Source organism: Pongo pygmaeus, chromosome 3 (genome assembly GCF_028885625.2).
Source record: "Pongo pygmaeus isolate AG05252 chromosome 3, NHGRI_mPonPyg2-v2.0_pri, whole genome shotgun sequence".
Classification (NCBI taxonomy): Eukaryota; Metazoa; Chordata; class Mammalia; order Primates; family Hominidae; genus Pongo; species Pongo pygmaeus.
The window spans coordinates 158,037,184-158,053,920 of NC_072376.2; the positions used below are offsets into that span (position 1 = coordinate 158,037,184).

At 43.3% G+C, this 16,737-nt stretch overlaps 1 protein-coding gene across 6 annotated transcripts in view; it reads right to left on the reverse strand.

The window, feature by feature from the left end:
• OTUD4 (OTU deubiquitinase 4) overlaps positions 1-11,570 on the reverse strand; it is a 51,197-nt gene extending 39,627 nt beyond the window's left edge. For 2 of the 6 annotated variants that reach the window (XM_054486726.1, XM_054486725.1), the window contains exons 1-2: positions 6,558-11,570; positions 1,418-1,501 (exon numbers count right to left, since the gene is read on the reverse strand). In XM_054486726.1, coding sequence (XP_054342701.1) covers positions 1,418-1,501; positions 6,558-6,716 — 243 coding nt within the window. In that variant the 5' untranslated portion in view covers positions 6,717-11,570. Of the gene's footprint in view, positions 1-1,396; positions 1,502-6,328; positions 6,374-6,557 lie in introns of those variants that run through there. The other 4 variants (XM_054486724.1, XM_054486723.1, XM_054486729.2 and 1 more) reach the window with 3 other exon arrangements.
• Between the last annotated feature and the right edge of the window lie 5,167 nt (positions 11,571-16,737).

Below are 16,737 nucleotides of genomic sequence, written 5' to 3' on the forward strand. Positions count from 1 at the left end.
TGGTGTGATGGCAGCGGGCACCTGTAGACCCAGCTACACTGGAGGCTGAGGCAAGAGAATGGCATGAACCCAGGAGGCAGAGCTTGCAGTGAGCCAAGATGGTGCCACTGCACTCCAGCCTGGGCGACAGAGTGAGACTCCATCTCGAAAAAAAAAAATCTAAAAAAAATATATGCAAAGCACTTAATGCCTGGCACATAGTAAGCACCTCAACCAATGTTAGCAATGTCCATTATTATCAACACAGTTTTACCCTCTGGGGCCAATGATTAATAAGAATTAATTTAAAGACCATTCCACCTCCCCACTTCCCTTCTCTCTACCACACCTTTGCACTCTCTTATCTAGCCTCTGCGTTACCAGGTTTTTTTTAATAAAACAAGGTTTCAAGCCTATCATTTGCAAAGTATTATATCAACATTCTCTACCAGTCAACTAGGGGAAATAACACCCAAAGTTGTCAGATTACATAATTCTAGGTCTTAAAACCAGTAAGTAATAAATCCTATAAGACTTTGAATGTAAAATGAAAACAGGTCACTGTGGCATCTTATTTCACATACTACTGAGAAAATTATATTAAGCTGTTATACAACATTTTATTAACTATTAATCACTACTTACATAATTATAGTGTTCTGATATGTGAGTTCACACTGAACCCTGAAAATTAAAAACCTATAAATGCCTTCTGATAAAATTAAGGGTTCAGCATTACTTACACTCAGCATATTTTTTATACTGCAAGTCTGAATTTTTTTTTTTTTTTTTTTTTTTTTTGAGACAGAGTCTCACTCTGTCACCCAGGCTATGGTGCGGCGACACAACTCGGCTCACTGCAACCTCTGCCTCCTGGGTGCAAGCAATCCTCATGCCTCAGACTCAAAGAGTAGCTGGGACTCAAGCGTGTGCCACCATGCCACTATTTTTGGTAGACCCAAGGTTTCGCCATGTTGGCCAAGCTGGTCTTGAACTCTTCACCTCCCAAAGTACTGGGATTACAGGCATGAGCCACCATGCACAGCCTGAATTTTCTTTTTTTTTAATTTATAGGGAGTTACCCATCACAGAAACCACTATTAATCACAACACCCCCAATTCCCTGACCACGTCAGACAAAGCCCACTTTTAGTATGCAAGGGCCTTGTCCAGGTCATCTTTCCATCCCCCACAGCTCAGTGTCTTATCCATCATAGTAGCTTTCTAAATGTCCAAATAAATGCAAAACATAAAATAGCCTAGAAAACAATGTAACTGAATATAACTAGATTAAGTTCAATAGAGAAGTTTTTTTAATAAGTGTTATTTTCGTAATCTGCATTAAGATCCAGCCTGTGACATTCTACTAGAACACTTCTAAAAGTCAAAATGTAAAACCAAGTCAAGACACCATTACATGTTTGAAATTACAAGTTACCGCTTCAAATTTCTCTCTGTTCTCTCGAAGATAGTGAATACAGGCCATTCTGACTTCAACATGGCGAGACTGAGAGTGCAATACCTAAAAAAAAAAGGCAACAAACACGCTATTAAGCATTTAGTTAAAAGTTACAACCTAATGTCTTCTTTTACACCCAAAATAATCTGACAACCAATAGATTATCAGTCTTTCTCCATTTCCCTTTCTATAATTTCGATATCTTTACTCATTCCTATCTCTTCTTCTAACTAAGCACAGCGAAAACAGGACATATACAAACAATACTACTTCTTAAGCCAAATTTGTAAAGAATTTATTAGCCTTTCTCCTTTAGGACATTTTTGTAAATTTAGGACACTCTCTTCCCTTGGCCATCCCTCCACAATAACTTTACTCTTCACAAAGAAGAGCTAACAAAACCCATGCTACGCCATGCTCAACCTCATCCTACACATATTGAAAAAGACAAACTGGCAACTTCAGTAGGAATGTATTTTGAGGCTTTCAGCCTGTAAGAGGCCGATTTATTTTACCCATTAATTCTGAATCCACTTAGAGGCTCTATGTAAAAATTTAAGTCCACTATGGTTTCAGAAAAATTAAGGCACTCATTCCTTCCTTGGTGATCAAGCTTACAAGACAAGAAAGAACATCCAAGTAGGCAGCATAGGGGGTGCAAAAATGTTGTGTGATGTCATCCCAAGAGGTTTGGGGTTTGTTTTTATGCCCTAAATTGTAAAGCATCAACCTCCAAAGTATGATCCAGATCCTCTCACTCTGCAGTTTTCATTTTCTTCTATTAAACAACCAGTTCAGCAAAAAGATAACTTACTGGCATGTGGTCTTTTACCAAAATTCTAAAACTGTGAATTGAAACAACTATTTCTTTTTTTTTTTTTTTTTTGAGACGGAGTCCTGCTCTGTCACCCAGGCTAGAGTGCAGTGGTGCAACCTTGGCTCTCTGCAACCTTCACCTCCCAGGTTCAAGCGATTTTCCTGCCTCAGCCTCCTGAGTAGCTGGGATTACAGGCAACTACCACCGCGCTTGGCTAATTTTTGTATTTTTAGTAGAGACAGGGTTTCACCATCTTGGCTAGGCTGGTCTCAAACTCCTGACCTCGTGATCCACCCACCTCAGCCTCCCAATGTGCTGGGATTACAGGCATGAGCCACCGTGCCCAGCCTGAAACAACTATTTCTTATCCAATGCTTCCTTCTAGCTAGTTCCCAATTCTTTTCTCCCTCCTGAGACAGAGTCTAACTCTGTCCGCCCAGGGTGGAGTGCAGTGGTGCAATCTCAGCTCATCGCAACCTCCGCCTCACAAGTTCAAGCGATTCTCCTGCCTCAGCCTCCCGAGTAGCTGGCCTACAGGAGCTGCCATGTCCGGCTAATTTTTGTATTTTTAGTAGAGACAGGGTTTCACCATGTTGGCCAGGGTGGTCTCAAACTCCTGACCTCAGGTGATCTGCCCGCCTGGGCCTCTCAAAGTGCTGAAATTACAGGCATGAGCCACCACGCCCAGCCCTAGCTCCCAATTATTTAACATGCTTAAAGGAGATTAAAATTCTTTTCTATTACTGGGTATCTCAAATAAAGATATTCCTGTACCCTAAAGGGTTATGGTTTAAAAAAAAAACAAAAAAAAAACTCAGACACACTTAAAATAACACATTTCAAACGACCATCAAGGCCTCTTGAGAATTTATATTAATAGAAAGTAGCTTTAAAAGTTACAGATCCTGGCCAGGCACGGTGGCTCATGCCTGTAATCCCAGCACTTTGGGAGGCCGAGGAGGGTGGGTCCCCTGAGGTCAGGAGTTTGAGACTAGCCTGGTCAACATGGTGAAACCCCATCTCTACTAAAAATACAAAAAAAAAATTAGCCAGGTGTGGTGGTACATGCCTGTAGTCCCAGCTACTTGGGAGGCTGAGGCAGGAGAATCGCTTGAAACCAGGAGGCAGAGGTTGCAGTGAGCCGAGATCGTGCCAGGACACTCCAGCCTGAGTGACAGAGTGAGACTCTGTCTCAAAAAAAAAAAAAAATTACAGATCCAATTGAGTGGTTCTCCCTTTATGTTTAGCATGAGTAGAGAATTTGGGAAAAGGGAGGCTCCAGCTGTGCATTCTACAGCTCTCTTGGATAACAACCAAGGCTCATTTATACCCACAGAACTGGCACAACTGCCTGGACGTCTAGTATGTCCTATTACGCTGAGATACACTGAAAATGCACCTGTTGAGGTTAGCAATTAGTTTGCTTTCAGTGTAATAACTGGTTTTCAGTTTAACTGATTCTACCTTCTCTGCTGTTCTTGGACACTATTAAACTGTATTCTTATATATTCTAAGAGTATGTGACCAAAAAGGACTATCTATATGTAAAAACAGCCACCACAGAATTTTTTTGCCAATTCAACAAATGACATTTAGCAACACTTCTTTCACAGAAGCTATGTTAGACACTATTATAAATCAAGGTATTATTCGTATGAATAAACCAGTGTCATCTGATAGGGCTTTCCTCTGCCATTAGCAAAGTGGAGCTAGTCTTAAAGCCATTTACCTAGCAACAGGTGGCAAACATAAGTTAGTAAAGCTTATTTTCAATCAAAAACAATGGTAGGCATATCTACTGGTTCTTCTCTTTTAACAAAGATTTTGGCACATACAATCTATCTGAACCTGTTGCTCAGAAGCAAAACTCTTAGCAACTTCCATAAAGTGTGAGAGTGCTGGTAATTCACAAAGTCAAGCACTGCAAGAAAAGCAAGGTTAAATGACAACTTTCTAAAATGTAAATTATTGTGCAAGGTTGAGAACACACCGGAAGAATTAAAGTAGTCTGACAAATATCTCTGCAAATTAATATATACATGAAAGCAAACTAGAAGGCTTTCCCATTTTTACTTGGGACAAGATAGTGATAAACACTGGGAAAGGCTGAGACAATGTTTTAGCAAGTCCTCTAAGACTGCCCTATTTTTAGCTCCATGGCTGTGGAGCTGATTCAGGTCAGGCCTCCGGCAGGCCCAAATCCACAAGTGTAAAAAGGAAATGGCCTATCTAAATCAGATAATTTGGAGAGAAAGACCAAAATCCTAACTCGAGTCTCCTCCCCGTCTTTAAAAACTGCCACTTAGATTATTTACTTTGATTCCTTCTTAGAAATGATGAATATTTGTGATTTTATAAGAGAAATTGTTGGCAAAAAATATAAATCATTGGTATACATTTTAAAAGGGAAGCCTGACGTTGGTATTACTTCCTTTTTCCCACACATACACACTTTGCCTTTGGCGATGATGGCTATACCTGTAGTCTACTGAATAACTGAACTTCCCCCAAAGTTCAAGGTCTTCAGCTAAGCTCATCAGACTAAAACTGAGTCACGTAACTGGGAAGGGTAGTCCCTTATGCCTAACCTAAACCCCATTACAAAATACAATAAAACGTGTTACCTGATGTAACAAAGACTTCTTAATGTAAACTAGCTCTTGCCCCTTTTCTACTTAAAAACAGAGATGTCACTACAATAAAAGAGGCTTCTGTATAATCAAGGCCACCAAGTATCTATGGTATGCACTACGGAAATCAGGCACACCTTTCTGCTTCAATATAAAAACTAGGACTCAGATAACTCAAATCCAAGTAAGCTCCAAGCTTCCCTTACCGCCATTTATTTCTACCTCCTTGCTTACCAAACTCTGCTAGGTCTAACAGTACGTTATAAATATGGGCTGAATTCACTTCCACCTCTTCCCTAGGCTTCTGGAGGTGCTGAGGAGTCCAAGGAAGCAGGACAGACAGAGATTCAGAAAATTCACAAATGGGGCAGACTATTTACCTACTAACAATAAGGACTGGAGGGAGTGGGTGGGTGTGAACATACCCCACAGCAACATTGAAAATGAGAAACGGACAGAGCCTGGTTTGGGGAGCTTTTGGAAGAATTCTTCAATGACAATGTCCGCAACATAAAGCAACGGTTTGTGTCCGTTAAATCAATTTCTTGTTTTAAAGAAAGATTTTACGCTACCTACGGTAAATAAATGGCTTGCCTTTTAATGTTTAAAAATGAGAAGAGACTGGCCTCCAGATGTTAAGTAAAACATTTACTCACAAATAGAAATTTTAAAAGTTATTTAGCATTCAAAAAAGGTGAGGGAAAAGAAAACAGAAACATCATAAAAACCCCAGAGGCGGGTAGGGAGGGGTGTGCGATGGGGTGTGGGGAGCAGGTCCTAGGTCAAAGGAAAGCACATGTGAAAGGTCTGAAAGACACACCAGAGCAGAAACTTTTATCCAGCTACTTCGGCAGCTATTTTTCAACATAGGATGGGTTTTGGTGACTGCACACCTACAGCACACAGTGTTATATAACATGGATAAGCTCGCTTAAAAAAAAAAATCAGAAAAATCTTCCTGAGCAACTGTGTTAGAAAATGGTTTTGAAAAGCTCCAGTTACACGTACCCTTTCTACTACCAACATCAAAATAGGCTTCTTTTAAAAAGTCAGTTCTGTTTAGTATACCTACACAGCCCAGCAGAGCATAATAAATGGTGGAACCTACTCAAGACAAATCCTTCAAAATATTCTATATTTGTAAAAGGTTGGTTTTCTCAAACGGCAGTTTGCCCATTTGATTCAAGTGACATGGGCGAGCTTGCCTACCCCACATTCCAAAGTCCAGCAGCAAACCAAAATACGTTCCACAAGTAAAGTTTGATCCACCACTTCTACTGAACACTTGGTTTACTGGAATGGGGTGAGCGTGGTGCTTCTCAAACGAAGGGAAGGAAGGTGAATGCGGAACAAAAGTGAAAAATATCATGTCGCCAGGTCCCCAGCAATAAATCAACTGTACAAGCTCCGAGCAGGCCTCACAAGTTGTCCTCAACTCATTACCTCTTCATCAGGAGAGAGACACCCCGTTAATTTGCGGGCTTTCGAGTTTCAATTTGCACCTTTCAGACGCAAAGCAGCGTCCCACTCCGGCGTTACAATGGGGCGCTGTGACGACAGCCAGGGCACGCGCAGCCCCGGCCGTGGGCAGCCCGGACAGACCGCAGCTGCCTCCCCACCCAGACCCGCCCGGCCGTACCCGCCTCCCCTCGAACCGCCCCCCCGCAATTACCTGCTCCGCCACGGCCCGGAACAGGCACGACCCGTCCTTGGCGACCAGTTTCCGATACAAGCCCAGTTTCCGCAGATAGGCGTCCATGGGCGTCGCGTCCTCGCGGGGCCCCGCGCCGCCCTGGTCCCCGCCGTCGGGGACGCCGACGGCCGCCTCCATGTTGCTGGTCCTGCTGCAGGCCAGGCGCGGCGAGGGCTAGCCCCACATGGCCAGGCCGCCGGCTGCTCGACGCCCCGGCCTGGGGCAGGCGGCGGCTCGGGCTGGGGCTCGGGCTCCGCGAGCGGCGGCAGGCGGCGGCGGCCCGAAGCAGCGGTCCGCGCTCTCCGGGCGCATAGGGGAGCCCTCCCTAATGCATGGCTGTCCGCACGCGGCCGCCTCCTCGGAGCGAACACGCGCCCACGACAAACAGGGGGAGCGGGATTAAGGAAAACCCCGAGAGTGAGTAGTCACTTCCCGACGGCCTCGCTGCCTGACTCAGGACCCAGGCCGGGGGTCGCCGCCCCCACAAGTTTCCTCGTCCGTAACGGTGTGAAGTGAGAAAACCCCCGCCCCTGGCGCGCACGCTGGGCCGGCTCAGGTGAAGCGAGGCCTGTGCCCCCGCGCACTCCCCACGCCGGGAGCCGAGGAAACCAAAAAAGAAAGAGGCGGCCTTTCGTTTCCCCACCTCGCTGGAGGGCGCCGGAGGGGCGGGGAGCGGGTGGGGGCGCCCGGGAGAGAACAGCACCTCGCAGCCCAGAATTTGTTTTCGCTTTCGGCCCGACAGCGGAGAGGACGGCGGGAGGTGTAGTCTTGGCAGCAGCAGGAAGTCGACTTACGGCGGGCGGGGACGCGCTGGCCGGCCTACCCGGGGGAGGTGCCCGGGAGGCGCGCGGACTACAAGTCCCTACAGCGCGGGCGCCGCCGCCGCCGCCACCGCCCCGAGCCGGCTTCGCGCTGCACTGGCGCCGCGTCCGCGAGCAGGCCGAGGGGCTCTGCCGGCCGACGTGGGGCAACCTGCGTGCGCCACCCGCCAACCCTGCCGCTGCGCCGCGTGAAACGCGCGCGCCGGGCTGGCGTGGAGTTGCCAGGGACACGGCGGCGCAGTGTCGGCCCTTTGTGTATTTCTTTCCAGAGGGCGCACCTGTCTGCTCCCTTCCCCCCGGCCTGCTCCCCTGGTGTTTCCATGGAGGTGGCTTTAACGGCTTAAGCAGAAAATAGAGCTAATTGGCGGAGGCTCCGGGAACTGGCACGGTGCGGGACGACACACTCTGTCCATAAATCAACCGTGGACTGCTGATTCCTATTAGAAGTACAGCTCACGTACTACGGCAAGATGAAGGCTTTGCCAAAGACGTTTTTGTTCACCCTGTCACTGTAGCTGAGCACCCCATCACAGAGACATGTCACTGTCGGAAGACGTTAGGGGTTTTTTTTCCCCCCTTCTTAAAAAATTCATCTTGTAATTGCTTGATAACATGCTGACTGGACTGGCCATGGCTTCCACCAGTGCTCGAGGCTTCAGCTCAACTTCCCACTCTCCGACGTTGAATGGCAGGGTATTGACAAAGTCAGATTATGCTTTAGAACCCAGAATTTATCCACCATGCTTCTGTTGCACCGGCATTTTATTTTGCTAAAATACAACAACATCTGGTGTCCTTATTTAAATACATGGTTAATCATAGGAACTAATTCAGTCTTTTAGGCTATGGTGGAGGAGAGGGAGAAGAAAAGGGAGCTTTACTATAGGTTTAGACATGTAGTCAAATACTTTGGAATGGGGGCAAGGCAGGCCAGGTGGTGAGAGTCCAACGACATAAATTTTTAAAAAACTACGTTAGACACTTTCCAGTATTTTCAGTGCAAGCGATCAGTCATGTATTCCCTTTCCTTGGAGCGTCTTTAATTTCTTAATGTTTAAATATTCTATCTCAAATTATGCTGCTTTTAGAGAATACAAACGTTATCGTTACCTAAATGAAAAAATGTCCCTGCCTCAAATTTACTTGTTGTAGCGAAGAAACACTTTGAAATCAGGTTTAGAAAAGTATAGTTTCAGCCGGGCGTGGTGGCTCACGCCTGTAGTCCCAGCACTTTGGGAGGCCGAGGCAGGCCGGTCACCTGAGGTCAGGAGTTCGAGACCAGCCTGACCAACATGGAGAAACCCCGTCTCTACTAAAAATACAAAATTAGCCGGGCGTGGTGGCACATGCCTGTAATCGCAGCTACTCGGGAGGCTGAGGCGGGAGAATCGCTTGAACCCGGAAGGCGGAGGTTGCGGTGAGCCGAGATCCCAACATTGCATTCCAGCCTGGGCAACAAGAGCGAAACTCCGTCTCAAAAAAAAAAAAAAAAAAAGGAAAAGAAAAATATAGCTTCAAGTGAAACCTGTTGCTTTTCTTTTTAAAATACATTTACATTGCATATACTTCTCATTCTGCTCAAAAAAAAAATTCCTGAGTATTGCCACTACTTAAAACATGGATCGCCCTTGTTTTTGAGTTTAAAAGCTTGCCTTTTAAACTCAAAGAGAAACTCAAAGTAATATCTAAACTCCTACTGAATGAATGTAGAACAACCTCACTCTAAGCTGGCTGCTTCTGGTTCCAAAATTAGAAGTGATGCACCTGTTATATCTGACCCTGGGCCTGTTTAAGGAAATCCTTTAGGTATTTTGAGACCTAATCCAAGACAGACCCTCTGTATGCCAACTTCCCAAATATAGCTCAGTGTTAAGGCAACATTAGAGGATCCTATGCCTTTAAACTGGACCAAAACTTAGAGAAACTCACTTACTTTCAAAGGATCTTTACTTGTTGACATTAACTTCTGAACCTTTTCAAGAAACCAAACCAGAGTTGATAAAATGTTTATTCTAAGAAACCCGTTTCTGACTGTGTGAAGAACTCTAAACAGACATCATTTTAATCAAATAATACCTGAAAGATTCAATGCTTTTGAGACCTAATGAAATTATAAAATTAAACTTATGCAAAGGAGTCAACCAACTTTTTTCTTCTTGTGCAAAGTCAATGCCTTAAGTTTGTTTACTGTGACAAACTTTAGGGCTAATAATTGTACTAGATAGAATTTTTTAAATTGTTTTTTACTTCATAGATTGATAGATTTTATGGAGTTTTGTTTTTTCCAACAATACCTAAGGTTAGGTATTGTAGTAGGCAGCCTCTAAAATGCCCCACCCCCGACCCCCACCCTGTGATTCCCACTTCCTGGTATTCACACTCATATAATCACCTCCACCTTGTAACAGGATTGGTCTGAGTGACCAATAGAATAGAGCAAAAGTAATGGTATGTCACTTCTGAGATTAGGTTATAAGAGACATTTTTGGCATTTTGATTGCCCTCTCTTACTCCCTGTCTCATGGGTCACTCATGCTGGTGGAACCTGGCTGCTATGTGTCAGATTTACAGAGAGGTTCCCTTTGTAAGAAACTGGAGCCTGCCTTCCTCCAGCAGTCATGTGAGTCAGCTTTGAAGCGAATCCTCCAGCCCAGTGAGGCTTTCAGACAACTCAAGCCTTGGCCAAAATCTTGACTACAACCTCAGGAGAAACCCTGGCCAGAACTACCCAAATAAGGTCTGAAATTCTTGACCTCAGAAACTGGGTGAGATAGTGTTTGTTTTAAGCTCCTAAATTTTGTCATAATTTGTTACATGGCAATAGATAAATAATACAGATATAATTCTTCATTATTTGTCTTTACTAGATAGAGAATGAATGCATTTTGACAATTCGTGAAAATAATCACTAGTTTAGTATCAGTGGTTTTACCAGTTCTCTGAATTCTAAAGATGAAAAGGTGGGTTATTTTACCAAAGAGTCAAAATAGTAAGTAATAGGATTTTTTTTGAATCTATGAAATCTCTTACAAAAATAGAGTAACCTAAGAATGTCTTTATTGCCACATAGCATTGTTTCATTTTCTACAAAAATTCAAGTAATGGAATCCTACTCAAAAAATGTATTTTATGAAGAAAGACCTGTTTCTTCTGGATCTTATCTGCCAGAGGCTGCTAATTGTCGTTCTCCACTTCCCATTTGATTTCCCCTGAGTTTTTGCTGGGTCCATGGGCACCCAACTTTGGGCTATATCTCCCAGCTACCTTGGAACTAAATGTGACCCTGTGATTGTGTTTAGGTCAATGGGATGTAAGCAGAATTATTTAACTTCCAGCTCATCTCCTTAAAGATGAAGCCTCCTGCCTTCTACTCTCTGTCCTACTTCCCACGAGCTGCTCTGAAAACATGGTTGAAGGCCGAGTGCGGTGGCTTATGTCTGTAATCCCAGCACTTTGGGAGGCCGAGGCGGGTGGATCAGCTGAGGTCAGGAGTTCAAGACCAGCCTGGCTAACATGGTGAAACCCCGTCTCTACGAAAAATACAAAATTAGCCAGGCTTGGTGGTGGGCGCCTGTAATCCCAGCTACTCTGGAGGCTGAGGCAAGATAATCACTTGGACCTGGGAGCCGAGATCACGCAACTGCACTCCAGCCTGGGCAACAGAGTGAGACTCCATCTCAGAAAAAAAAAAAAAAAAAAAAAGGTTGAAACTAGTTAGCCAGCTTTGCCGGGCACAGTGGCTCACGCCTGTAATCCCAGCACTTTGGGAGGCCGATGCAGGCGGATCACGAGGTCTGGAGTTTGAGACCAGCCTGACCAACATGGTGAAACCCTGACTCTACTAAAAATTCAAAAATTAGCTGGGCGTGGTGGCACACGCCTGTAATCCCAGCTACTCGGGAGGCTGAGGCAGAAGAATCGCTGGAAACCGAGAGGCGGAGGTTGCAGCGAGCCAAGATCCGGCCATTGCACTCCAGCCTGGGTGGGCGACAGAGCGAGATTCCGTCTCAAAAAAAAAAAAAAAACGAAACTAGTTAGCCAGCTTTGATCATGCAAAGACAACACCCTAAGATAACAGAGCAATGAGACGGAGGACTGAGCTCCTGAATACTTCATAGCCTGTGATCCTTGAACCAGTCCTCTCCAGACTGTGAGAAATAAACTTATTTTACCAACCATTGCTGCTGTTGTTATTATAGCTACTTAGTCTATGTATTCTAACATATTTCCCCCTCCAATATCAAATAAGTGATAATATTTGGGACAAATTAAATTTATTTATAAGAGTTTCTGAGTTGAGCAGAATGTAATTCTTTTTTTTTTTTCTTTTGAGACAGGTCTTTTGCCCAGGCTGGAGTGCAGTGGCACCATCACGGCTCACCGTAGCCTCAACCTCCCCAGGCTCAGGTGATCTTCCTACCTTAGCCTCCCAAGTAGCTGGGTCTACAGGCATGCACCCCCACTCCCAGCTAATTTTTTGTGTGGTTTTAGTAGAGATGGGTTTTCACCATGTTGCCCCAGCTGGTCTCAAACTCCAGAGTACAAGCAATCCTCCTGCCCCAGCCTCCAAAAGTGCTGAGATTACAGGCGTGAGCCACCACACCTGGCGCATAATTCTTTTTTCTGAGAAGTTAGGGAATTGCCAAAGACTTAATTGCAAGGTTCCAAATGTTAAAGGGCTTCAAAATATGAAGTTTTTAACATCAAAATAATGGTGTTATTTCAACTAATGACTTTCTCCCTTACCAACCCACATTCCCCTTCAGCTGCTACATTTGATGGTGTTGACCACCTTTTCATTTTGTTACTCTCGTTCACCTTTTGTGAAGGTGAGATATCTTGTGTAGTCAAGATATTTAAATATCTTATCTTGATTATATCTCCTTTGCTGATTCCTTTTCTCCCCCACTCCCCATCTCCTAAATGTGGGGGTGCCCCAGGTCTCAAGTTTTAACTTTATTTAGCCCTGTTCTCTTTTCCAAGCTTTAATGTCTTATCTCTAGTCCATGCAGGACATAGCCATCTAAAACACATTTCTAAAAGTAAACTCATTTTTCTCTTAAAACCATCCCCCTCAAGCGCTCTAACATCAAGCATTGGGTTTAAATAGTAGATATTCAAAAAACACAACATTTGCTGAATGATTTAATGATGTATCATTTATTATGGTAGGTAGCTCTTGTTTTTGCTTAATCGTTATCCATTCTCTGTGGAATAGATGAGAAACAATAAGGAGTTATAGTCAAGGTGATAAAAACCAACTTTTTGCAAATGAAATAATCTAGTTAAATGCTCAGGAAAATCAGGAAAAAACTGGTGTGATGGGACTACATTTCCAATTTATATTTTGGAGGAATGATCATTCAGAAAAATACTCTTACCTGTAATTTAACAACAGAATGAAATGATAGAAGAGAACGTATGCTATAGCTTTTGTGTTTCATTTGCAAGCTATTCACAAGGAGGAACTGGCTGGTGGTAGTAAAAGATTTTACCTAGTAAGCTTATGATTCTATACCCATTCCCCACCTTCTCTGGTAACTTGGAATATCAATCTCAGCAAAGTCCTTCACAAGCCTTCTAAGTCTTCAATACTATACATTCCTGCATAGCAGAAAATACTTTAACATTGCATGAGTTAGTTTACCTTTTCCTTGCTACAGCAAAAGGATCAAAAGAATGGCAGAGGGGAGACATCATCTCCCAAAATGGGAAGCAAATACTTCTTACTGCAGGAGAGTGTTTGAAGATCAAGGCTTGAAAGAAAAGAAGACCACTTTTCTTAGTTTTTAAAGTAATTTTTAAAATTTCACTCTGGCTTAATGTTCATCAAGATCAATTCAAAAAATTACAAAAGAAAAAAAAAGGAAAGAAGGAAGGAAGTACAAGGAAGGGTAAAGGGGCCAGGACCCTGGTGCCATCTGTTAGCCAAGTGAGCTAACCTAGAGAAGGACCTTGCAAGGGGCTTGGCTGAAAATGCTCAGATATCCGTCTTTTCTAGCTGACCATCCAGCCTCCGCATGAGGGAGCATCTCTTGTTGGCCATGTTACTTAACTGTACCAGCACTTCGTAGCTTGACTGCTCTGTAGTACCAAAGTTGGTATATGCCATGAGATCCTTACTCAATCCTAATAGAGAAAAAAGAGCCCCCATCTGCACTTTAGACAGATGAACTGAATAAGTTTCAAACCCCAGAGCTAGGACTGCAGTCCTGAGACCCTATAACCTGTATGACTAGAGAAGTGAAACTATGATTTAGTTTCTTATTAGAGCTACGACTTCCGTATATTGCTATGCCCAAGCTGGATGAACTAATAAACCTCACAGTAGACTGAGGCTCTTACACAAGTAGCTAGTAGCTAGTCATAGTCCATCATCTCTGCAAATAAAACCTCCACATACTTCCAACCATTTACCTCTCCTTCCATCACTACCTCTTGATTCCACCATGACAGAAGCAAACTCGCAAAGTCCCATTACAAGGTATTTACTTTAGCTGCCCAAATAGGATTGTAAACTCTTTGTAGGCTTGTAGAATTTAAGATTCTTTTTTTCAAGTGTCTAATAGTATATTTGCTTTTGTGTATTCAGATTAAAAATTCAATAAATATTCATTAAATGATTTCATGTATTCCCAATGAAATGCTCAAAGAAGAAAGTATTTCAAATGAAAATACATAAATAGCCACAGGTTATGGAACCTCAACCTGTAGGTTGAGGCCTAAATATTTGATATAGAACAGTGGACCAAGATTATATGTTAAGTAATACTTAATACCGTCTTCCTAACCAAACAAATTGAAGATAATGTAAATAGAGAATTGGTCAAACACATTCTAATATGTCAATACAATTAGAATACAGTACTATTCAGCCTTTAAATACAATGTGTCTGTTTCTGTGTGTGTGTCATATCACAATCATCCAGAAAACTGTATAAAACCACAGATTATTGAAATTGAAAGTAGAAGATGGTGATGAATTAGTGAAATATCAGTCATGAATTAATGATTGTATAATTTAGGTGATGAGGCTGGGTGCGGTGGCTCACGCCTGTAATCCCAGCACTTTGGGAGGCCGAGGCGGGCGGATCACAAGGTCAGGAACTCGAGACCATCCTGGCTAACATGGTGAAACCCTGTCTCTACTAAAAATACAAAAAATTAGCCGGGCGTGGTGGCGGGCCCCTGTAGTCCCAGCTACTCAGGAGGCTGAGGCGGAAGAATGGAGTGAACCCAACAGGCAGAGCCTGCAGTGAGTCGAGATCACGCCACTGCACTCCAGCCTGGGCGACAGAGTGAGACCCTGTCTCAAAAAATAATAATAATAATACTACTACTAATAATAATAATTTAGGTGATGAGCACACGTGAGTTCATTATACTGTTTCTTTTACTTTGTATGTGTTTGGAATTTTCTATAATAAAAAAGTTTAAAAATAGGGTTTTTAATATCCTACTTCAGGCTGGATGTGGTAGTTCACACCTGTAATCCCAGCAGTTTGGGAGGCCAAGGTGGGTGGATCGCCTGAGGTCAGGGGTCCAAGACCAGCCTGGCCAACATGGTGAAACGCCACCTCTACTAAAATTACAAAAGCTAGCCAGGTGTGGTGGCACGTGCCTGTAATCCCAGCTACTTGGGAGGCCGAGACAAGAGAATCACTTGAACCTGGGAGGCAGAGGTTGTGGTGAGCCGAGATCACACCACTGCACTCCAGCCTGGGCAACAGAGTGAGACTCTGTCTCAAAAATATAATAAATAAATAAATAAAATCACACTTCAATTTTCCTGTCTCAGAATGACCAGGAATGGTACACAGGAATCTGTGTTTTTTTCAGTCTCCCCAGGTGATTCTGAAGATCAGCCAGCATTTGGCAACATCTGAAACTTAGTATAGGGGAGGCACCCACCCAAGAAAAGGAAATTATAAATTTTTAAATTAATATAAGCAAATAGACTCTGACCTGCATCCCAAGTTTATAATTCCTGTTCTAGATCACCAGGAAAAATTTCTGAAGACTCCAATCTTAATATTGCACATTGTTTTATTTATAATACCATCTGCAAAGACATCTAAAGATAAAACTGTATTTTTGAGATGGTTGTAAAATGTAGTATCAATATTTTTACATTAAAGTAAAAACATACAATAAGGCATTGTTAACAAAATATGCAAATATGTAGCATAAAAATCCAAAACAACATATATGTGGAATATGTACTCTTGTTTTTATATATTTATTTATTCATTAATTTTTTTATTTTTTTAGACAGAGTCTCACTCTGTTGCCCAGGCTGGAGTGCAGTGGCGCAATCTCGGCTCACTGCAACCTCCACCTCCCAGGTTCAAGCAATTCTCCTGTCTCAGCCTCCCAAGTAGCTGGGATTGTAGGTGTGCACCACCACGCCCGGCTAATTTTTTTTTTTTTGAGATGGAGTCTTGCTCTGTTGCCCAGGCTGGAGTGCAATGGCACGATCTCAGCTCACTGCAACCTCCACCTCCCAGGTTCAAGCGATTCTCCCGTCTTAGCCTCCCAAGTAGCTGGGATTATAGGTGTGCACCACTACACCGGGCAAATTTTTTTTTTTTTTTTTTGAGATGGAGTCTTGCTCTGTTGCCCAGGCTGGAGTGCAGTGGCACAATCTCAGCTCACCACAACCTCTGCCTCCTGAGTTCAAGCAATTCTCCTGCCTCAGCCTCCTGAGTAGCTGGAACTATAGGCACGTGCCACCATGCCCAGCTAATTTTTGTATTTTTAGTAGAGATGGGGTTTCACTATGTTGGCCAGGCTGGTCTAGAGCTCCTGACCTTGTGATGTACCCGCCTCAGCCTCCCAAAGTGCTGGGGTTACAGGTGTGAGCTACTGCACCTGGCCTTAATTTTTGTATTTTTAGTAGAGACAGGGTTTTGCCACATTGGCCAGGCTGGTCTCAAACTCCTGACCTCAAGTAATGCACCCGCCTCTGCCTGCCAAATTGGTGGGATTACAGGTGTGAGCCACTGCTCCTGGCCCAGAATATATTACTCTTAAAAGCACTGTAAAACCTGAGTGAAATAATTTTTAACAGCTTTGAGATACAATTGACCCAATAAACTGCATATATTTAAAGTGTACAATTTTGATATCTTGATATAATGATATGCCCATCAAACTATCACCATAATCAAACTAATTAACATATCCATCACCCCTCAAAGTTTCCTTCTCCTTTTTTGTAATCCCTGTATATCACACACACACGCACACACACACACAAACACACACCCCACCAACTCTCCAGATAACTACCGATCTGTTCTTTGTTACTGTAGATTAGTTTGTATTTTCTTTTATTT